The 24,491-nt window shown below is 39.5% G+C and overlaps 1 protein-coding gene across 3 annotated transcripts in view; it reads right to left on the bottom strand.

Moving 5' to 3' along the window:
• The window catches only part of PTEN (phosphatase and tensin homolog), a 90,862-nt gene that overhangs the window by 28,318 nt on the left and 38,053 nt on the right, over positions 1–24,491 (bottom strand). Inside the window, exons 3-5 of one of the 3 annotated variants that reach the window (XM_014572722.3) lie at positions 24,373–24,417; positions 15,231–15,274; positions 11,082–11,320 (exon numbers count right to left, since the gene is read on the bottom strand). In XM_014572722.3, the coding sequence (XP_014428208.2) occupies positions 11,082–11,320; positions 15,231–15,274; positions 24,373–24,417 (328 nt within the window). Of the gene's footprint in view, positions 1–11,081; positions 11,321–12,370; positions 13,194–15,230; positions 15,275–24,372; positions 24,418–24,491 lie in introns of those variants that run through there. The other 2 variants (XM_075935083.1, XM_075935085.1) reach the window with 2 other exon arrangements.

Below are 24,491 nucleotides of genomic sequence, written 5' to 3'. Positions count from 1 at the left end.
TTAATTAAGGAAACATCTCAATTCTGAAGAGGTATGCTATATTTGACTTGAAACAAATTTCTGTAGGACTGTCAATCACAATTTTAAATTGCACTGTTCAACAGAATACCAACAAAAAATTATAAATACTGAGAGGTTTTCTACATGTTCAAAGATATTGATTTCAAATGCAACATAATGCAAAGTGTACAGTGCTCATTTTATATTATTTTTATTACAAATATTTGCACTATGCAACAGAAAAGTAATGTAGTGCAGTCTATCATTTATGCACAAAGTACACATGTAGGTTTTTGTTACATAGCTGCATTAAAAAACAAAACAATGTAAAACATAAGCACTTATAAGTCCATTTAGACGTACTCTGATTCAACTAATTGCTAAGACAAACATGTCTATTTACATTTGTGGGAAATACCTGCTTCTTACTTATAAGATTTCCTGCAAGTGAGAACAGGTGTTCAAATGGCAATTTTATAGCTGGCATTACAAGGTATTTAAGTACCAGATATGCCAATCATTCGTATTTCCCTTTATGCTTTGGCCATCCTTCCAGAGCATGTGCTTCCCGGCTGATGAAGCTAATTAAAAATAACATTAAATCTATGACTGAATTCCTTGAGGGAGAACAATGTCACCTGCTCCTTAGTTTTACCTGCATTCTGCCAAATATTGTGTTATGGAAGTCTTGAATGATGATCCAACATATGCTGTTCAATTTAAGAACACACCTTCACAGATTTGGTAAATGCAAAGAAGGCATCAATGAGAGATTTCTCAAGACAACTACAGCTTCAACACAAGGTTTAAGAATCTGAAATGCCTTCCAAAATCCAAGAGAACCTGTGGAACATGTTGTCAGAAGTCTTAAAAGAGCAACACTGATTCAGAAGCTGCAGAACCCAAAACATCAATAAAGATAACCCTCTGTTACCAGATCAAAATGAACGTGTCAGGCCACACTGCTCTGAATCATCATCCAACAAATCCATCACCAGCATGAAACCATGTCCTCTGGGACAATGGTCTAACCAGGAGGGGGGAAATATAATGTTTAGCATATCTGGCACGTAGTTGTCTTGCAATGCTGGCTACAATGGAGCCAGGCAAAATGTTGGTTCTCACTTTCAGGTGACCATGTAAATAAGAAGCAGGCAACATTACCCCAAAAAATGTAAACAAATGTGTTTGCCTTAACTGGCTGAAGAAGTAGGACTGAGTGGACTTGTACGCTCAAAATTAGGGATGTTAAATTTAGTTTAATCAACCCATAGACTAGTCAATAAGCAGGGGAGCCACAGCAGGGTAGCTAACCCTGCTGCAGCTCTGCCTTTTAAATGTGTTAAGAGCTTGTCGGCTCTTAACACATTTAAAAGGCTAAAGCGCAGCAGAAGGGACCCAGTGCAATATGGGATAGCTGATTCCCAGCTCATGCAGGGTCCGCCCTGCCCCCTCCCCTTTACAACTACGCACCAGCCTTTTAAATGCATTAAATGGCAGCTCTAATACATTTAAAAGGCTAAAGCAGGGCCTGGGGGGAGGAGGAGGGCAAGTGTGAGCAAGGAATTAGCTGTCCCAGCTCACACCAGCACCCTTCCCCCAACTGAGCTTCTGATTTTTAAATGTATTAAGAGCCAACAGGCTCTTAATAAATTTAAAAAGCAGAGGAACAGAGTCTGGGAGTGGGAAAGAGCCAGGAATCAGCTAATTCCCGGCTCATGCCCACTTCCCACCTACACCGCTGCTCCCCGCAGAGACAGTGCTGTTGGGAGGGGGAGAGGGAGACACGACTGGCTTTTAAACTGGCTCCCCCCAGCACTACTCCTGCTCCCCTCCCTTACTGTCTCTGATAGAGGAAGCAACAACAGGGGGAGCGAAGGGTGTGACTAGTCAAGAGACTAGTCAACTATCCGATAAGCTTTCGCTTCTCAGATAGTCGATTAGTCGCTTATATCCCTACTCAAAAAGTTGTGCACTTTTTCGAGTGCAGTTACATAAAACAAATCTTCATTTGTAACTTCCACTTTCACCATAGAAAGATTGAACTATAGTACTTATATAAGGTGAAGTTTGAAATATTTCTCTATTTAATAGTGACAATATTTATAATTAAAAATATAAAGTGAGCACTGTATTACTTAATATTCTGTGTTCTGATTGAATTCAATATTTGAAAATGTAGAAAACATCCAAAATACTTGGTCATTTTCTATTATTGTGTAATGATGTTATTGAAACCACAATCATAATTATTTTTAATCATTTGACAGCCCTAATTTTTTCCTTTTTAATAATGCTGCAAAATGAAGGCCTTTTACAACTCCAAACATTTCTATATTACAGATTTCACCCCCGCTCTCCCATTCCGCTTATGGTACCTGTACAATGGATGCCTACAAGTAGCTATCTGACAACTCTGTCTGATAAGGTTTTGACTTCAGGCTGCTTTATCAGATCCATTTCTTAAAGCAGCTTTTAAATATTTTCCTAATACAAGTCTGGACTTTAAATTCAGAAACATAGCCCAGACACTAAAAATGACCAACACACAGCTTGGCAGGGCTTCAGAATGGGGGAGTAGATTGAAAAACAGATACAGATAGGAAACAGCTTCCTCTTCTATTATATCATTTCCACTCTAACACACTTTTATAGAGACATCTCTCTAATCCTTACCAAGACAGCTAACACTGAGACCAGACCAAGGGGAAAATAGTTATATAGTAATAGTTGATATGCTGAATGCTGTATCAATGCAGAAACAAATATTCTTGAAGATAATAACCAGGTGCCAATCTTGCCAAGTGGCAGCTTGACAAATTTTGGAAACAAAGACCAATTTTCTTTCAGACCAGACAGCAATTATAACTCATCTTATTGCCAAAGAACGTGGTCTTTATGCCTGAAGCCCTAACAAACCGATAGGCACACAAAGCTTAAAGCAGAAAGAATAAAAATCATAGACTTGCGTAAGTAGTAGAGTTTTTATCAAGTCCATGGTATACCTGCTTAACCTTATTGAAGAAAGTTATGACAAAAAAAGAGGAGAAATCTATTAGGGTGGATTGATTTTAATTGTGATTTCAATTTGCAAACAGGGAAACCCTGATCTATACCAATTTAATCTAGTTTCACATTTGTATTTATTTTCCTAAAGCAAGTGAGATAACCATTCCAACATGTTGACTTGCAAATAGAGACTTTATGCTAAATTTAGTACTTCTGTTTGCTAACCAAGGTGACGTCATATCTATGCATAGTTAAGCAAGTAACTCACCTTTGTTAGACAACAGTAAATGAAGCATTTCTTATTTACTAGACTTTATTTGTGTTTTGTAATAAGATCTCTTTGGATATTAATTAACGTTTGTGTGTTGGACACACAAGATAAAAAATGTTTTTGCATTTAAAACTAACAAAATTAAAATTATCTGTAGTGTGTTAATTGAACTGACTTTCTGGTCACTGTGACCCTCTTAAAACTAGATCTTATTCTCAGACTTATTTATCTTTCTCTTCCAGTGTCTGAATAAAAACCAAGTTTTCCTGCCTTTTCAACTCTCAAACGGTTTCTTAAGTTTTAATGAACTAGTCAGCAAGGTAAACCAGTTGAATCAACTGAAATAAAAAAAATTCACTTTGCACCTGCAGACAAAGCTGTTGATGTCAAAAAGCTGATCTAGCATTTCAACAATCCCGGTGCCAAATATTTTGCTAGTGACTTCTACCAATTCAGTGACTTGATTTGCATTAAATCTTGGAAGCAAATATGTACCAAATATTTGAATTCAAATGATTAACAGATTAGAGGAAATTCAGGCCTTAAATAGGTTGTCATGTCAAATTTAATTATAAATAAGTTAGTTTTAAAAATAAACCTAAATTTATATTAAAATCCAATTAAATTTTAGATTTTATTTTAAAAATTCAAATTTTATCCACCTTGATATCTATATTGTTTCCCAAGGAAACTAGTTTGTTGTGTGTATGCTAAACAAGTGTATGCCCACACAAGATGATCTACTGTTATGTGAGCCAGAGTTTGTAATACCTGGATATGGTGTTTCTATACCAGTTGGCAGAAGGCAAAAATAAACAGACTTGAATGCAAAGATCCAACATTGCAAAACACACATGTGGAACATTTTTGCCTAGATTGTTTCCCGAGCTGACTCCAAATTACCCATTATCCCTTTACTTTTGCACCATGACATTAATAGTATATTATGAAAAGCAGAACCTGAAATATTTTTTTTCCAACACTGTCTCTAGTAGCACAATAACAGCAGAAGTTGCAAATATTACCAGATTCAGGACATCCGATTTAAAATAGGCTATCACTCAAATATGTTAAATCAGTCTCTTTGGTCAGCCAGGATCATTCAGATGCAATACAATGGACACTACTTGGAAAAAAGTCAGATATCCAATTATAACTATTCTGAGATACCATTTCAGAAAATAATTCACACTCATTGATTTATTCAGATAGAACTATGTTTAACAAACTTGACATCAACTCTACTGGCTCAAAGAGTTATTCCTCCAAGGACAGAAACATCAAGATGTGGATAGATGCTAAAAAGGGCCCTTGAATGAAACATCCTTAACTAAAACCATGCCATGATTGCTTCCATCTGGGACTAAACCGATACCTACTAGTAGCGCCATAGCTTAAGCAGTATATATTTGCCTTCTCCAGACCAAACTATTGTTAGAACTGCCTTTGAGAAGGCACTGGATGTGGATGCTAGTGTCTCTTTCGATGGGAACATGCAGGAAAGTTCCCTGGTTTCCTGTCAAAAGAATTCTTTCATGTCCAACTTAGAATAGCTAGGCACAATAAAGTTAGCCATTCCAGATCAACCACGGGTTAAAGCATACTACGTCTCTTTGTAACTGCAAAAAGGATGAAGTAGATATACTATAATAATTATTGACACTGAAAGTATTGTTTGTATGAATACATTTTATGCTGATCTTCAAAAAGCCTTATATTTTGCTTCCCAAGGTCCAAAAGTAGAGGATACACGATAAACCCATTTTCCGGGTAACAGAATTAATGTGTTACCTTCTATCCACTACTTTGAATGCTTCTAATCTTTTGTCTATTTTTGGGAAGGTTAAACTTGGACTTCAAGAAGTAAACAGCTGGCAGCCTTTACTTCTAACATCAAGTACACTTTACAGGGCTTAGACACATTCTGCTATCTCTGGAGCCAAAGTATCAAATAATGAAGTTCTGCTTCAGATAACTGACAATCTGAAATGGTTCCTGCAAAAGGCAGCACACCTGCCTTGCCTTTCCATATTTTTGGTCAAGAGTAGGATATATAAGGTTCCTTTGTCTAGGAAATTCAGAGTAGCCTCAGCTTCCTTATCTGGTGTTGACAAAGACGTTTGGGAAATTTCACACCCTGAAAAAGTGAGCCACAGAAAAACTGGAGCCTGTACTCTTCAGTCAGTCATACTTCCTCTTACAATTGGACTCATACTTCTTGTCTACATCGTCTTACGTACCACAAGACCCTTGAGAGAATTCATTTGCTTTGCTTGTTAACTGCAAAACTCTCCCTAGTTACTGTCCCCTGGGATTTGAATCTCTCTAAAGCAGGCTACGTACATATTGTGGGTTACTTTGAGGAGATAATTTAGCATCAAATTAAAAAGACAATTTTCATTTATATATTTCTTTATCCTTGCCCCAATAGAAAAGTAAGAGTTGGTTTTTCTTATGAACCCTATTCTACTTTCAACTCAATAAGTCAAATTAAAATCCTACTAGACACTGTAAATTTTCAAAAAAATAGCACTTGAAATACAACATTAAGATAAAGAGATACAGTGGAAGGGAATCATAAAAGCTACTAGAAACTACATCAATACTACGATTGTTAAAATGTGTTTATTAAAGTAAATGTGTAACCACTAAAAATTTCAGTGGTTACCAGGGGAGGGCAAAAGGGCCTCCGCAGGCCATATCTTGCCGCCAAGTGGGTTGATTAGGCCCGCAGAAGCCCTGCTGCTCTCCCATCCCCAGGCACTTTAAAGTGCCATGTGCTGTTCACAGGGCAGGAGACGATGTCACACAAACCCCCACCCCAAAGCCCTAATTGGCCTGGGGGCAAGGGAGCTGTGGGAAGTTTCCTCTGCCCTTCTCCCACCCTGCAAGTAGTGTTCTCCGGGAGAGGGACGAAGCGGGGGCAGGAGAAGGTTTCTTGCACTCCCCTACCCCCAAGGCCTGATTGGCCTGGGGATGGAGGAGCTTGCGAAGCCTCTTCCTGCACTGCCAGGGTCATGGGTGCCTAGTGGGGGAGGGACAATTTTTTTGAAGTGGCCCTGGCCAAAAATTATTACCCACTGCTGGGTTACACAGTTACATGAGGGAGGATGGCTCCCTGACAGCCGGTGCACATGAGGAGCTGGCTACCCACAAACACTGACTCCCACCTGTCTCCTTGCATTGGTGCCTCTGTAAATGATTACACTTCCACATCTCTAATCAATACATATCTATAAACAGCATTCCTAAAATTAATAATTATCTTTCAGTGAAATAATCACAACCAAGTGGAGGTAAAGACAGCAGATCTTAGAGAACAGAGACTGAATTATCATTAACATATTTAGGTATTTACACAATGAGACTTTAAATAGGGCTCTGACCATTTGTTTAAAGATACAGAATTTTTATAAGAACATCTGTAAGTGCTTATGGCTCAAATGACACAATATCTGATCCTTAACTGTTTACCTCAAAACCATCCTTGAGGTGGATATTACAACCCCCCCCCCAAAAAAAATAAAGTCACAAAACAGAGGGTAGGGAAAATACAAGAATCTTAAGGGACTTATGACCATATATGCATCCTGAAGTAACAAGAATATTTGGTTAAATTATTACAATGGTATTTTGTTTTGAATACAAATTATCTGACAAGTGTCTCTTTTTTTCTAACTAGAACCTCCATAGGGATTTTATTACTCTCCTTGAAAACAAAACACTGAACATGTAGGTATCTTATAGTGCTTGATCATATATACTAGAAGATGACAGATTCAACATTCCTTTGGTTAAATTGTTTCTTTTGCTAAGACAGATCACTAAGTGAGTGTGTGAACAGGTCCACTATTCACTGATTTGTTAAAATCATCATAGTTATGGAGGGAAGTCTTAAGTTGGATTCACAGTATATGATGTTAGGATTTGCTGAGAAAGGACTGGATTTTTAAGCAACATGGGTAGTTATAGAATGGATACAGAAGAGACGAGAGAATATGGGGGCAAAGGGGGAAATCACATCTGTACTAGATGTCTATGTACTTAATGGGAGAAGTTATGGGAAATAAGCAGAAGAACTAGAAATGCTAAGCTGGCATCACGGAGGCTTAGAAGGATAATACACAAGACTGGAATACTGGTATAGAAGGCTACAGCTAGCTTTGGAAGGTCAGGCAAGGAAAAGAGGTGGTGTTGCCTTATATCAGAAACATACACATTTGAACTGAGGTTCAAATGGAAGTATGAGACAGACTTGTTGCAAGTCTCTGGGTAAGGCTAAATGGGTAAAAAACAACAATGGCAGAGGTCTGCTACAGACCACCTAATTAGAAAGAGAAGGTGATGAGGTTTTTTTTTTTATAAACAAACAAAACCCAAAGCACAGGACTTGATGTCCCAACACCATGAACTACCCAGGTATCAGTTAGCAAATAACACAGCAAGGCAAAGAAACCAGCTCTTGGACTGTATTGGAGACCATTTTTTACTCAGAAGTTGAAGAAAGCCACTAGGGGAGATTATGTTCTAGATTTGATTTTGACCAATATGGTTGAAAGTGAAATACAGATAAGGTGAAAGTAATCATGAAATAAGTTCATGATTCTAATGAATGGTAAGTTAAAGAACAGCACAATAAAACGGATTTCAAGAAGGCAGACTTTAGCCAACCCCAGAAAGCTGGTAAGTAGGCTTGCTTTCCAAGGGACCTTAAAGGACAAACAGTTCAAGAGACTTGACAGTTTTTCCATCAGAGACATTAATGCCACAAGAGCAAACTATACCACTACATAGGAAAGATACAAAGTATGGCATGAAACCACCAGGGCTTAATCAGGAGATTTTCAATTACCTGAAACTTAATAAAGAATCCTACAAAAGTGGAAATTAGGTGAAATTACAAAACGATGAATATAAACAAACACCACCACAAGTATATAGGAATAAATTAAGTAAGGCCAACTCACAAAATGGTATTAAACTAACTAAAAGACAAAGGGAACTAGAAAACATTCATTAGAAGCAAGAGGAAGACTAAGGACAGATTAGAACCATTATTCAAATGAAGGAGAGAAAACAACAGTAAATGTGAAAATGGTAGAGGTGCTTAATGATTTTGTTGCAGTTTTCACAAAAAAGTTTAGTAGGAATTAGCCATTTAACCTAATGAATGCCACTGAAATTGAGGTAGGACCAAAAGCAATATGGGGATGAAGTTAGACAAGTTAGATTTTTTTAAAGTTACCAGGGTCTGATTAAATGCATCCTAGAATACTCAAGATGCAGACAGATGTCTGAGTCAGTAGCATTTATTGTCAAAAAGTCATGGAAGATGGTTGAGATTGCAAAGAACTGGAAATATGGTGTCAAACTATGAACAAGGGAAGAAGGACAATGTGGGGAATTACAGACCAATCAGCTTAACTTCGGAACACAGAAATATAATGGAGCAAATATTAAGCAGTTTGCAGACAGACAGAAGGCAAGGTGATCAGTAACAGTCAGCATTGATTTGTCTAATCAACCTTATAGCTTTCTTTAGCAGGATAGCAAACCTTGGGGGGGGGGGGGGGAGGGAGAAGGTGCCACGCTCATAGCTGGTGATGTGGTATATCTTGACTTTAGTGAGGTTTTAGATACAGTCTCCATGACCTTCTCAAACATACTAGGGAAATACAATCTAGATGGAGCTATTAATAAGGGGGTTTAACTGGTTGAAAAACTGTCCGTAGAGAATAATAATCAGTGGTTCCCCAGGCAAGCTGGAAGGGCATATCAAGTGGAGTACTGCAGGGATCAATTCTGGATCCAGTTCTGTCCAATATCTTCAACCGTTATATAGATAATGGCATAGAGTACACAGTTATAAAGTCTGCAGATACCTACCTGGGAGGGGTTGCAAGTAATTTGCAGAATAGAATGACCTGGACAAACTGGAGAAATGGAAAACTGAAAAAAGATAGGATGAAATTCACTAGGGACAAATGCAAAGTTCTCCAGTATGAAGGAACTAGCAGTTACACCTACAAAATGGTAAATGATTGCCTAGGAAGGAGTAATGCAGAAAGGGATCTGGGGATTACAGTGAATTATATGATAGGTAAGTCAGAGAAAACCTATTGCATAAAAAGCAAACATTCTGAAATGTATTAGCAGGAATGTTGCAAGTAAAACATGGGAAGTAATTCTTGCACTCTACTCTATGCTGTTTAGGCTTCAATTGGAGTTTGTTATCCAGTTCTAGGTGCCACATTTCAGGAAAGATGAGGATATACTGGAGAGTCCATAGAAAAGCAACCAAAATTCAAGGCCTAGAAAATATGACCTGTGAGGGTAGATTTAAACAGAACTGGGTTTGTTTAGTCCAGAGAAGAAAAGACAGAGGGGACATGACAGTTACAAATAGAAGTTTGTTACAAAGAGAAGAGTAAAAAAAATTTGTTACCTTGGAGGATAGGAAAAGCAGCAATAGGCTTAAATTGCAACAAGAGAATTTTAGGTTTGACAGAAAAAAATATCCTGTCAGAATGGTTAAGCACTGGAATGACTATGTAGGGACACTGAGGAATCTGTGTCATTGGAGATTTTTAATAGCAGGTTAGACAAACACCTGGCAGGGACTGTAGATAATATTTGGTCCTGCCTTAAATCTGAGGGACCAGACTAGAAAACCTCACTAGGTCCCTTCCAGTCTTCAATTCTGTGACTATGTCTTAGTCCTCAGAGTAGAACAGTTTTAAAGACATCCTAAAGTTCAAGAACTGCTTTGTTCTTGGATATTGTAGCAATTCAGTGATAGCTACCAAGAAAGGACTGGAGCCAACATACCATCAGGAAGCTGTAGCCACAGCATATGAACAAAGACCATTAAGACTACTAGCAAAGAGTTAAAGGCCACAAGTGCCTTCTATCAATGTTATTTCCTGAACTCAGAAATGCCTTTCATTGAGAGGCTGGTATAGGGACTGAAAAGATGATGATGCTTTCAATGAGGCAGGATAAAAAGGAATGCTGACAGCAGCCTCTACTTTGGCCTATTACCCTGAAAGTTTCATCCCTACAGAACAGGAGTCAAGTAAAAACGAAGCAAAGTTAAGGCAAACAAGATAAATTACAGTGGCTCATTACATTTCAACCATGACAAGTAAAGGAGCAGCAGAATGCCTTAGAAGAAAGAGAAGAACCAGAGAGCTCCTCCATTAAAGCAGTGGTTCTCAAAAACTTCAGTATTAATGACCCTTTTTACACAGCAAACTTTTGAGTGCAACTACACCCCACCACCACCACCACCAAAAAAGTTAAAACATCTTTTTATATTGAACATTTATAAGTGCTGGAGGTCAAGTAGGCTTCAGATGGAGGCTGATATTCACAATCCCGAGGGATCATGACCCTCAGTTTGAGGACCCCTGCAGTAAAGGGGACAAACTAGAATAGTCCTATCTTTCAATTGGTTAAAGCCCATGCCTGTATAAGTGAATGGGATAGTTCACCATTTACCACCCACTTGATGTAATATAATGCAAAACACCCTTAGAAGAGGTGGGCTGATATTCCTATGGCTAGCAAACGTTAAGAATCTTCTGACACACAAAAGAAATAAGACACAACTTCAGCATTTTTCTTTCGGAAGCATCTTATTACCAAGAACACAGTTCTGTCATTTCTTTAAACCAAAAGTTAATCTAGCAAATCAACACAATCAAGTCTTCTGTTGAAAGCCTATCTGAATTTATCTTAATTAGCAAAAGCACCAGGGAACAGATGGTAGTGTGGAAAAAAGCAGGGTACAGTAACTCACCTTCTTGTCTCTGGTCCTTACTTCCCCATAGAAATCTAGAGCTTCTTGAGCCTTTAAAAACTTGCCTCGATGTAACAAATATGCACAAATCATTACACCAGTTCGTCCCTTTCCAGCTTTACAGTGAATTGCTGCAACATGATTGTCATCTTCACTTAGCCATTGGTCAAGATCTTCACAAAAAGGTTTGATAAGCTCTAGCTGTGGTGGGTTATGGTCTTCAAAAGGATACTGTGCAACTGTGATAGGAAGATAACATTGTAAATGTTATCTCAAATTTAAAGATTAGTTTCACAAAATGCATATTGCGCAATTAACAGTCTAAAGAGGGTAACTGAATAGGTTAAGTAGATCTGGCACAAATACCATAATGACTGTTTCCAGAAAGATGGCATACAAGATGTGGAACACAGTCTAATAGGTTTGCCCCAGCAAATTCCCCAATTACACACACTTAAGATGACACTGTCCTGTTGAATAAGACATTATACCAGAACCTATTGCTCCAAGAATAGAGGGTTACGCCATGCCCACTGATAACACTAGATAATTCTGCTCAAGAGTTCTGAGATTATGATTCACCCTATTCCTGGGACTTAACAAGTCATAGTTGCATAATTAATTCCAAAAGGCTCAAATACACATGTAACAATGTAACCATAACTTTTGTTTATTTGAAAAAATCTCTGCCCCTCCCCCCAAACAAAAAGCCCACAAAAACAGACACCATTGAAATATGTGAGTTTTACTTTTAAAATGTTTTCTCCCTTCCCTCGCACTTAATACATCAAACAAGAGATGGCAACTACTGAGAATTAGGAAGCAGAAAAATAAAAAGGAAAAGACACTTAAATCTGTGGAGAGAAATAAGCAATAACCAGGAGACTGCAGCACCCAAAATACAACACACCCGTCTTGCAGTGTCAAGCAAAATAGATAATACCTATATTGCTGCTCAGTATATTTAGTCACACAAAGCAGTATTTACTCTGCCCAACAGGTTCCCTCACTGATTTAAGGGCAGACAGACTCTTGCACAATTGCCATCCAAATCTAGTCAAACTGTACCTTGGACACTCACTCTCTAGTTTTGGCCAAAGAATACATAAAGCATCGAATTTTGGGTAAGTCTTTACATTAGTATTTTACTGACTTGTTGTATATAACATTCAAAGGGTATGTAAATTTCTTTGTAGAGACAGTTAAGATCTGAGAGCAAAAGAGATATGACATTTATTGTCAAACCAAGAGATTATTTTAGCAAAAAATTCTGGTGCAGAGCAGCGTACCATTTTATCTGAGGAAAAAAACTGCTAGAACAGCTTATTCACTCACAGCACAGACTTGTTCTTGTTCTCCTGGAAGTACAAAAAAGTCTCAACTGACAAAAAGCAATGAAATTTGACATGGATTTAAACGAGGGTCCATGACACTTTAAATTGGTAAAATCAGAATATTGCCATCTGAAATTTTGGTAAGACCTGGCCAAGGTTCCCTCTGGAGAAAAAGCCACAGAGGAGATCCTGGAAAAAGTTCCAAGAGAAGAGCAGCTTGTTGTGGGAGCTCTCCAGGGGCTAAATCTGAGTCAAGACTAGCATAGTTGATTGCTGACAAGGAGCCAAGGGCCTAGGAAGGGCTCCGCTAAAGATTCCAGAGAAGCTTGAGTTAGGCAAATATTTCAAACAGCCTTGAGAAAACTAGAACAAGATAGTCTGGAGTTTGGGATGGACAAGTCATTCCCAGTTCAGGAACCCCAGGCAAGGGCTAGATCCTGAACTAGCTGAGAAGGCCCAGGCTCCTCTAGACCATTCACCTAAAGATCATGGAAAAATCCCTATACCCAAGAAAGAACTGAGGGAAGCTAAGACAGAAGATGGGTGGAGGACAACTTGCTCCCCAAAATAAGGAGATACAATCCTAAGAGGAAAGGACTAAAAGATTACATAAACTCTAGGTAAACTGTTATGTACCACAGAGACTAAAGGTCTCATTCTGAATAGCTTTTCATTTTGTTTTGGCCTTAATTTTCTCCACAATGAAGACACCTGATTTGGTTGAAAACCCATCCTCTGAATATCAAACTCTTTCAAGATACTTCATGTTGGGCACCCCCCCCCCCCAAAATCACTTCTCTTTATTGAGTACTTAATTACTAAAACTTGCTCTTCTCTAAGGGGAAGGCAAGGTGAATGGAAGAAGGGGATTTTTAAGAACTTTATCATATATCAAAGGTGGATTGTTTTTGTGATGAAAGACAAAAATAATGCAACTCTCCAACTGAACCACCTTAGCTAAGATATGGTAGAGCAACTAGAATAAAGCATAACATTCAACTGTGTTAAGGACTCTGTGATATTCTAGAGTAAAAGGATTTCAGTAAGTGTTTTCTGAAATGTAAGCTCCTTCATAGCACAAAATACCTGAAAGTAAGCATGCCATCTGATCATGTGTTGTTAAAGGTCCACCCAACTTCATTTGTGTGTATGTCCCTCCTACTCTTGGAAGTCCTGGAATCAATCTTCCTCTCCTTACTTACAGGCTTTGACAATCAGTGAAATAGTTTAATGATGTTTAAAGCATCACATTGCACCCACTGAAATGAATGGGGCAGTTCAAACCTATGATTTCTTGTTTTCTGCCTTTCTGCAAACCACAGCAGACTCTGCAGAATCAGTTGAACTCGGATAGTGTTTGACGGTCTCTTTTGCAACCCTAACTAGAGATTCAGCGTCTACTAAGACAATTTAAACAGACTCAGGAAAAATGACTGAGTTCTGTCCATGGTTGCCAGTTGCCCTCGCCCTCCCTGCCCCCCACACACACTTTGAAAAATACTGGAACAAACACCGAGGGAGATTATACCACTCATTAGATACTTAGCTCTGGAGATCCTAATGAACTGGAGTCTGAGTATTACAGCTGCAGCATGGCCTGTTAAAGTTAAAATCTACTCTGTTATTTAACACACTGGAGGGGATTCCTTTTATAGATCCATATGAAGCAAAGTAAGCTCCTACAAAACCTGTTAGATCATCCTTACTGATGGTTGCCAATTTCCCCTGGAAGTGTTCCTGGAGATTTTATCAAAAAATAATTAAAAATTAATCTTAATTCCTGGAGATTCCAGGACTATCCTGAAGAGTTGGCAACTCTATCTACACTGAAGAACCTTTATTTATCTATGCACCCATTCTGAATCATGATATGAGAGTGAACTCTTAATGCACTGTATCCAAAAACATTGCTCTGCCAATGCTCCATGCAGGAATCTAGAGCCACTATGGGAGAACAATGCTGACATGGAACAGCAATATTAGTTTATTTTCGCTAGGTGTCCTGCCAAAAGACTTAGCTTAACCGAGGGTCAAGAGAGGAATAATTATACTCGGTAGCATCCAAAACATCCCCTCAAGTAGCCGGAAAAGCTTCAAATCAGAACACTGAGCTACCCCATTTCAACCATGGCAGAATAGTGAAACTATGAAGCAGTTTCAATTACTTAGATAGGGGAAGCCTTGATTTCAAAACTTTCTGGCAGAGCTGCCTCTTACATTGCAGGGTTAAGAATTACTGCCTATGCATTCTGGATCCCAGATGCAAACGCCATGAGGTGGGAGGCTGTCAGAGCCCAGACTCCAGCCCAAGCAGGAATGTCCACACTGCAATTTTTCAGCCCCACAGCCCAAAACCTGCAACCCCAAATCAGCTGACCTGGGGTCTGACATGTGATGCCACAGTTTTTGTTTTTTTTTAATTGCAGTGCAGATTTACCCACTGACCAATAAGCATGGCTTTACCCATTTTTTGGGAACTAAGTGTTCATCAAATCTAACAGAGTGCTTCAAAGTTTGTTTTAAAATCAGCTTTAGTCATAACCTCAGACTTACACATAAATTTCATCTATTTGTGTCCTTAGCCCATAACAGATAATTGCTAAGAACATACTCTCTGCACAGTGTTAAGCACCACTATAAGCTTCTTATGAAAGACTCTTAAGTTACATTAATACAATTCTTCTTCCTCCCACCCCCCCAAACACTACATTGATATTTGACAGTTTCAGTTTGCACCTTTAGTTCAGAAAAATAAAATGAGAAGATGGGAAGGAAAAGAAGCTAATAGCCTAGACTCTAGGCAGCACAAACATACCTCTGCAGTTAAATTTGGTGGTGTCATAATGTCTTTCAGCACATCTAAAAAGAAAAGATTAAAGTTCAATATAAATACTTTAGATAAGTCTAAGGTGTCTACAACACTTTGTTACATAACAATCAGCATAGGAAAGCCAAGAAAAAAAATTTAAGGTCACATCACCGCTATAGCTCAACACCACAGCTAAACTTGACCTACAAAATTTAGATTATGTTGTTTTAAAATATATTGGTTAAATTGCTATGGCAAATAAAAAAGATATTGCTGAAAACTAAGGATATCCTACAGTAACTGGTGGTTCTTTGGTGAAGATTAGTGGTCACTCCATGTCACTGTCTTGTACATTTTAGAAACTGACACTTCTGAAGAAGATGGAGGCGGTCACTTGAACTTTGGTGAGCCCTGATCCAGGGTCAAAGTAAATGTCAGAACTTACCCATGAGCCCTGCACCAGACCTGGCATCTCTAACCCAGGCCCTTTTAAATCACCAGGTCCCAGGACAGCTGAACCTTTGGCTTCCATCTGACAGCTTCTCTTTTGATAAGAGTCCAGCAGTGCTGCTATAGCAGCACTTTGACATTGCTGCAAGACCCTACCAGCAAGGCTGCCAACGGGGGAGCAAAAAGTTGGCTGTGTGCACACTGGTCTGGCGACTAATTCTTACTGAAACGCTGTGCAGGCCTACTTTCACCTCTGGTCCCGACATTGAGACACACACATATACCAGCTAAATGGAAACAGTGTAAGATCCATTATGTTATCTACATACATATTCTCTGAGCTGGGATGTTTTGGCTTTTGAAACAGCCAGTTATTGCCAGAAATAAAGTAGGTAATCTGTTTGGTTCCACTGATGTAGTAAAGCAATATTCTTGAAACATTCAGTATAAAACAACTTCTCCCCCCTGGTGTGGAATGGGACTTGGACAAGATAAGTTAATTAAGTTGCATCTGAATTAGAAGTCACTTTGGGGATGAACTTTAGTAAGATTTCACCACCACCTAGCAGCTACAAAAGGCTGTATAAAAAGGATCAGCCATAAGAGCTCAGAGATGCTCTCCTAAGCAAAGGAATAGCAATTAAGAATGCAGTCCTCAGAGTGAAATGAAGGAAAGAGCACTCTGATAGGTTCCCAGAAAAAGCCCCTGACTTAAGAGGATGAAGATGTTATCCTGGACAGGCTCAGATTCTCTGATGGGAGAGTGCGAGACAGGTCCTTAGAGAACTTCAGATTTGCCAGGTGAGAGAAGATCAAGCATAATTGTACCAGTGCATGAGTAGCAGAAATTGCAGCACAGGGGACCTAATGAAACTGAACTAAAGGCATGACCATTTTAAAGGAAGATGGAGCCATGGATATTGTGTGGATATTGTGCCTGCAGGGTGCAAGCTATATTGGGCCACACACAAGAAATCAATTCTATTAAGACAAGTAAGTATTCCTGGTAGATGTCACCTGGCTTTATAGAAGCATACCCTGAAATTGCTATCTGTGATACTTAGCCAGCCAACACCCAGCCCGCTGGATGCAGAAATTTCAGGTCAAATATGACCATGGTGCTGTAGCATCAAGTCCTGGTACTCTGGGAGCTGAACAACCAACTAAACTGACATCTGTAGCAGGTCTGAGCCAATACTACTCTAGACAAGAGAATTATGCAAATGATAATTCTTCGGTCGTCCTTTGATTTCAGAAATCACTGTAGGGGGACCAGAATAATCAAAAGAAGAGCACACCTCAATTCTACTGCAGAAAGTGTGTCTGGTAAAGACCCCCAATCTCATGGCCCCTCTGGACCAAAATTTCTGAAACTCAGCATTGTCCTGAGTGGCAAACAGGTCTCTCCCCTAACAGCAGAGTAACTGCTCTATAATGGATCCCTTCAGTGACCACTAATAATTGTTACCTGTCTGCTCAAGTTACCTGCCCGACTGTTGTGGAGAGTCATCAGGGTGACCTGTATTGACAGCTCTGTGTCCAAAGTTTGAGGCTTACAGAGGAGTGATGAGTTGGCAATTAATGGCTTGTTTATATTGCATTGCTCAGGCACAGTCCATCAGGAGCTGCTCTGGGAATTTGGAAGATAGCTTGTATGTCATTTCTACCTAACATGATGGCTCTGGGTTCTAGGACATTGAGTGAAATCTCAGCTCTTCTAGGGTCCAAAACCATGATCCAGCTGCACTCCCCAAACTCTTGATGAAATATTCACAATTACTGTCTTTGTCAGGGAGGGAGTTGCAGAACAGTACAATGCCCTTATATATTCTTGGGTTCCAACTTCTCAGTTCTGCAAGAACATGAGGTGGTACTCAGATTTTCTGGTGTTTTGGTAGAGAATAGACTGGTCTGAGTCAGAATTATAGGGGCCACAGATGAAATCTGGCAAGCAGTGTTACATACATGCATTGCAATAAATGGCCCAATATCCCAAGAGAAGCCTTTAGATCACAGTATGGTTTTATCTCAGCAGCAACCCTTACAGTAAGTACCTGCCTTTGTGTAGATATGCTCCCTCTAGGCTTATTGCTGTTTCCTCCTGGGATCTGCTTCTGATCCCATCCAAGGATAGATGTGGATCCTGTCTTCAAAGGTGAGCCACCAGCAACTACCACTAGGTATTTTGTGGAGCCACTCGATACTTTGGTGAATGCGAATGGCAGTACCTTGTAATGGTAGTGATTTGGCCCCACTGTGAACCTCAACTACTTCCTGTGGGTCAGGTAGGTACTAATTGGAAGTACATGTCTTGTTTGATGACAGATATATTTTTGATCCCAACAAGAGATGGAGGCAAGGGTTGCCAATCTCAATCTGAGGCAGTATATCTGTTCAGTCTCCTCAGCTCTAGGATACGATCCTTTTCTTCTTCAGCACAAAAGAGTATCAGGAGTGAGTCTCTTTCTCCATATTTCAGAGGTTCCTTCCTCCTCTGCTCCTGAATGAAGGAATGAGGCCAATTCTCTCTCAAATAGGCTCTCATGCAAAGTCTCTTGAGAGACAGAGAAAGAGACTAGGGATATGAAAGTGTAACTATGTACACGGTTAACTGATGAGTCTGGGCTCATCAGATAACCTTCACAGTTACATGAAGGCCCCTGGTACATGCATGAAGCTGGCTTAAAAGCTGGCTGCCTGCATGCACCAGTTCCTGGGGAACTGCCTCCTCTAACCCCTGTGCTGCTACTTCTGCATCAGTCTCTCAACATCCCAGGGAGATGACTGCCTCTGACACCCTGGCACTACTCTCTGTCAGGACCAGCAGAGCAGGGAGGGACAGGCAGAAGCCGGTTCATACAGAGACCACATGTAACCTCTGAAATTTTCAGCAGTTACACACTTAAATGCATTTTAACATCCCTAAGGGAGAGAGGTAGGGAATAGAGTGTGGAAACGAACACAGTAGCTATGGGTGATGCTGATGCCTGTTTTATGGAACTAAATCTAAGGACAATAGGCAGGTCATCTCTTCCTTTTCTTGGAAGATACTTAGATTGTCTACTCTAGGAGTAGGAAACTGCCTCTTGTTGAGCTTACTATATGTATTGTTTCTGGTGAAAGCTAGTGTATACACACCTACAGATTATAATATGGCCCAGGAGTCCTTTAGTAAACTGAGTGCTTTCTCTGTTCTACATCCAAGAACTCCCTCCCTTCAAATGGCAGATCCTCTGTGGTGGCTTACACCTCTTTCCGTTTCACTGTCATATAAGAGGGAATGTTGGCAGGGACATGACTGCTCCACCTTTTATACCCTTGCACAGAAGTACAAAAAAGCCACCAGCCACAAGAGGCACTGCTAAGCAAGACTTGTCTCACACTCATGGCACACTGACACTCAAAGTACAGTAGTAAATCTTACCTACTCTTTCTTCATTTAGAATTTTAAACATTTGTTTAAAAGTCCAACTAGAATTGTAATAAAATGTAAGACAGTAAATGAGCTCCTATTTAAGACTGCTTTATTTTCTTTTTTTTTAATTCAAGCTACAGCTGTGTTTTTGTAGCAAATCCTGCCTTCAGGAATCCCTAGCAGCTTCAGTGGCTTCAAAATTTTGAAAAGCCACTTAAGGTTTAAAATGGCCATGGTTTAACCTGTAACCAATTTGGCACCTTCCTGGCAGTCATACAAGCATGAAATATCCATCATTTTGACTGATATGTCTCAAAGCCAAAGAGAAGGCAACAGCTTGTTTCGGCACATGGAACTCAGCATAGATGTAAGAGGACACACAGAGGAACAGCCACGCAACTAATTACTCAAAGGAGAAGGCTGCAAGAATGTTGTATACAAGAAAGAAAGAGGAAGGGGAACAAAAAAGAAGTTAAGAATAAAAAGATAACAATTTGAGTGTATAAAAGTAGAGGGAAAAAGTGAAAGAATATGGGTTAAATAAGACTTCAGAAAACTGAGAACAAGTGATTTAAGGTATAGAAGATGTACAAGAAATAAGAGTGAAGGACAGAACCGAAAGACTAAAAAAAATAAAGGAAACCATTATATTTATAAACATATTCTAGGGCTACGTCAAGACTGCAAGCCTCTTTCAAAAGAGGCTTTTTCATAAGATACTTTCAAAAAAGCCTCTTTCGAAAAAGAGCGTATAGACTGCAACCAGTACTTTCGAAAAAGCAAGCCGCTTTTTTGAAAGAGCACCCATGCAGTCTGGATTCTCTTTCGAAAAAGCACAGTTTGCATTACATAGCGCCTTTTTTCAAAAGAGCACTTTCAAAAAAAGGCGTTATTCCTCGTGAAATGAGGAGTACCGCCGTCGAAAGAAAAGCCATATTCTTTCGATTTAATTTCGAAAGAACGTGGCTGTAGTCTAGATGCAGGTGAAGTTTTTTCAAAAAACCCTGCAGTTAGTTTTTTCGAAAAAACACAGCCTAGGAAGTGAAATGCCAAATTGTCATAATAAGCTCTATCTACACAGTTTGAACACCAATTATTTAAAATGGTTTATAAACTAGGAAAGGGAATTGTTAACCAATAAGTATCACCTTTACCAGGTGATGCTTACGTTATGGTTAACCGACATCCCCTTCCCATTTAAGCAGATAACTGGTTAAACATAACATTTAACCTGTTAACTGATTAAATGCAATTTTACATCCCTATTAAAAGCCACAATTTAAATTGATGCAGCTGTCTGATGTAGATATTGAGATTGCATACACTCCAGATACCTTCCCAGTGTCATGATAGTCTAATGACATGATCTTCTCTCCTCTCTCCCCCTCCACAGGGCCCCACTTCACTTTTTATTAGTAGTACTGTCAACAGCTTTGCTTATTTTTAAATTAAAAATTTAGTGACTTCAAGAGAAGGAACGTCTTCGGGATTGATATACATAGAAGCCATAACACACACATCCCTTGCTGGTGACAGAATGCTAGGATTTGATCCTTTCCTACCTTGGAAACAAATGCTGTGCTAAATTACTCCTGTACAATCCTTACAAATATAACTGTTCAGGCTAGGAGTTTGTACAGATTTTGTCCCTATCATAAGAATTAAGAGATTTTCTGGATTCTCTACACAAATGAGCGGCATTTACAATGAAGAACCATTTTATAACCATTTAATCTATTTTCAATCAACCCGCTTCTTGAAAGAAAAATAAATCTCCTCTGATGCTTTTGTGAGAAAAATGTCTCATACAAAGAGTAAATTTGGTGATTCTGGGAAAGAATTAAGGCATCTGTGCCAATCCTGAATTAACCACACAGAGAAAAAGTGAAATACACATCTTGTAAGGACACAAAACCCAAGACTGTCTTTGTACTCTTATAACTGAAAAAGATCTGCATTTCAGCTTCAAAAACTTGCTGTGAAGTTGAACAAAAGCCTCTGATACACTAATTAATGGGATTCAAAAATACATCAGATAACATTACAAAATCTGGAATGTATTGGCAAAATACATATATCAAAGAGTCATATGCCTAAGGAAAAAAATAATGGCTATTATGCTCACCTCATTTTTAATCCCAAAGTTTTAAAAAAGTAATCAAGTTTTCATCTTTACTATCTAGCCAGCTGTGTGCCTCCAACATTATTTTAACCATCTATATATTAGAGGTTTTTCTCACCTCTTCCTTATAAAGTCTTATGTTCTGACCTGATTTAGAAACTGTAACACATATAGTATGTTTACTTCCATTTTTAACCTGCCACTGTTTATGCCAGTTTAAAAAGACAAGCTCAGTACCGAGCAATTCAACACTTCCTGATCTTGTGAACAATACCAAAGCCACACTTCACTGAAATTGACAGTCATAAGCAGAGAAAAGTAAATTAGTTATCCTATTACATATCAACCCAGGAAAAATGACTGACTTGTACAAACAGTATTTGATGGGAGGGTAGGATGGAAGCATAGAAATATCTTCACTCAATCTTGACAGTTCAACAAATAAGCATTTTAAAATAATTAAGCAAAAAAAACCCCCACTTGAAACACAATCTGACTATGTGACAAGTCCTCTACTTGATAATTATTTTTTAAAATAAATTCCAGAATGCAGATATCAGCCCCCTAGCTTTGGATGACCAGGTTGAACTACAGAAGGACTGAAATCATGACAGAAACCCAAATAAATACCTATTTAGCTTTTTGAGGGAAACATATTCAAATGATTCATCAAGTGCTTTTAGAAATACTATCAGTCACATAGTGCTGGCACATGTGTCAGTGGGAGGTTATATATTCCAATTAGGTTGCCTTCTGAAAAATTTACAGGTACAAGATAAGAACCTCATCATTGGAATGCATGATAAATCACTTTCAAAATTGTCAAAGTTGCATTATTTTAATATATAGTTTGGTTAATATCAATACATTATGCATATCAAGTCTTAAACTATCTTCATATATGTCAAAATAACAATCCAACAGGATTTATTTTTAATGATTTACTATTTACAGTGTGTAGTTATTGGACTGATTTTTTATTAGCAGAAGAAAAATATATATTGGATTAAACAAAATAAAACAAAAGGAAAATGAAGACACGAGTTGATAGTTAGCAAAAACCCTACACAATACTTTGATTACAGATATAGCTACAAGCATTATACCTATAAAACTAAGGAAAGTTCAACTCTAGTTACTATTGCAATAACTTATTCAAAATTGCAGACAGGGATAGCAAACAGTTCACAGATTCAAAACAGTATGGTTTAAATCCGTGGTCACCAAGAGGTCGATCAATCGCGAGGCCACATTTCCCTCCCACTCCCGAGAAGCCCACTACCTACCTCAAGTGAAAATGGAGGTAGTGTCAACTTCCCGGGGATGGACAGAAGTCCAGCAGCTCAGTGCCACTTCTGGCGATTCCAGAAGTGCGATAGCTGCTCTGCCAGGTGTACTGCGGGAGGGAGCATTGGCTCCCTGCACTGCAGAGGAGGGGTGAGTCAGCCCTGGGGTAGGTGCGTGCGGGGCTTCCCTGCGCCGGGGGGGGGGGGGGGGGTATCGGCCCTGGGGCAGGCACCCGGGGGGGGGGGGGGTGAGTTGGGCCCCCGAGGAGGCACATGCTGGCTTCCTGGGGGGGAATCCTGGGAGGAGGCAGATGCAGGGAACTCTCTGCCTCCACTGCCCCGCCCGCCTCCTGTTCCCACTCCCCCATTCCCACTCCTCTTCCTAGCCACAGAACTCTGTCCCCACTCCCCTGTCCCCAGCCACAGAATGTCTCCATTCCCCGAACTCTGTCCCCATTCCCCTATCCCGAGCCACAGAACTCTGTCCCCACTGGCACCCTGTCTTGCCAAAGCACCCACTAGCACCCTTCCCCAGTACTATGTCCCCTGTTCCCACCAACACAGTTGGGGCCACATTAGTGACTCTTGGGAGGGGTTTGCATCTCACTTCTGTGGCCCCAACTGACTTTTCTTGGGTCAGTGACCCCTGACTCAAGGCAGGTACCCTGCCCTTCTCGGAAATAAAGACAATGCAGAAACTTTTTGTTTGACAGTATTTTATTTAAAAATGAAGCCTAGCCAACAAACCCCAAATTGGGACTAAGAACCCATCTGGTCACAGCATCATAACACTCCTGTGCTCCCCTTTCCCCAAACCCTACATCGGAGCCTATCATACACTGGAACCCCCTGCTCTGAGCCCCTCACATACCCCAACCCAAATTCCTGAACCCTCACATCCAGAAGTCTGTGGCTTCCTTAGTACCCTAACCCTACATCTGACCCCAACACTGCCCAGCCTGGCGCCCTCTCCCCGTGCCAGTGTCCCCTTATCCACCTTCTCCTGCATCCAGATTTCCCCCAGAGCTTGCACTTCTCACCCCTTCCCACACCCAAATCCCTCATTCCCACCCCCAGAGCCTACACATCTTGTCTCAATCCAGGGAGCATACAGCTAGACTGCAGGAGTTTTTCAGGATTCCAGAATTTTTCAGGATTCAGGATTCTTCCACTTCTTTTAGTGAAAGAACAAACATGATCTTTCAGTCACCTCTATATTCCTCTTTCCACAAGGAATAAGGGGGCTTCCAAAAGAAGGTTTTTTCTGACCTTTGGTCCAGTCTAGACAGACCAAGTGTTGGAAAAACCTCTTCCTACAGAAGAATTGGGGGGAAAAAAGCAGTGGTATAAGGGTTGGGGATAGCAAGTGGAAAAGAGGAGAATGGAGAGGGCGGGGCTTCGAGGAAGGGGCGGGGTGGTAGATCTTGGCTTGTTCTGTCATTTAAAAAGTCATCTTGGGTGTGAAAAGGCTGGAGACCACTGGTTTAAATAAAGTGTATACTATGATAAATTGCTATATAAGTAGATATGCAGAGTAACATAAAATACCTATTTTGCAGTTTCGTCCCTAAAGCTGTCATTAATGCATTAAAAAACCCTAACGTGAATTACTTTTTATTTTACTACATGGTTTTAAGGATCTAAAATGGGTTGTATGCCATTCAATTTAAAGTAGATCAAGTGACAAGAACCTATACCAGCATTCCATTTAATTTCATTACACTTTACTAAATGAAGTAATAATGCTTTCAGTTTTCCCGAAATAACCTGTACAACAATATATTCAGCTCTGTCCAAGGATGAATAAAACACTTTCACTCATGAGCTATGTTTACAATACTATTTTGAAAGGAATAAATATAAAAGCATACTTACAGATTGTATATCTTGTAATGGTTTTTATGTTTTGAATCCAAAAACCTGAGCAAGAGAAAAGGCAATTTATATGAATGTGTTTTGGTTATTACTGTTTCAAAGATGTTAATATTTTTAAA

Source organism: Pelodiscus sinensis, chromosome 8 (genome assembly GCF_049634645.1).
Source record: "Pelodiscus sinensis isolate JC-2024 chromosome 8, ASM4963464v1, whole genome shotgun sequence".
Taxonomy (NCBI): domain Eukaryota; kingdom Metazoa; phylum Chordata; order Testudines; family Trionychidae; genus Pelodiscus; species Pelodiscus sinensis.
The sequence above is the reverse complement of the archived record's forward strand: the minus strand, read 5'-3'. Positions and strand labels throughout refer to the sequence as shown.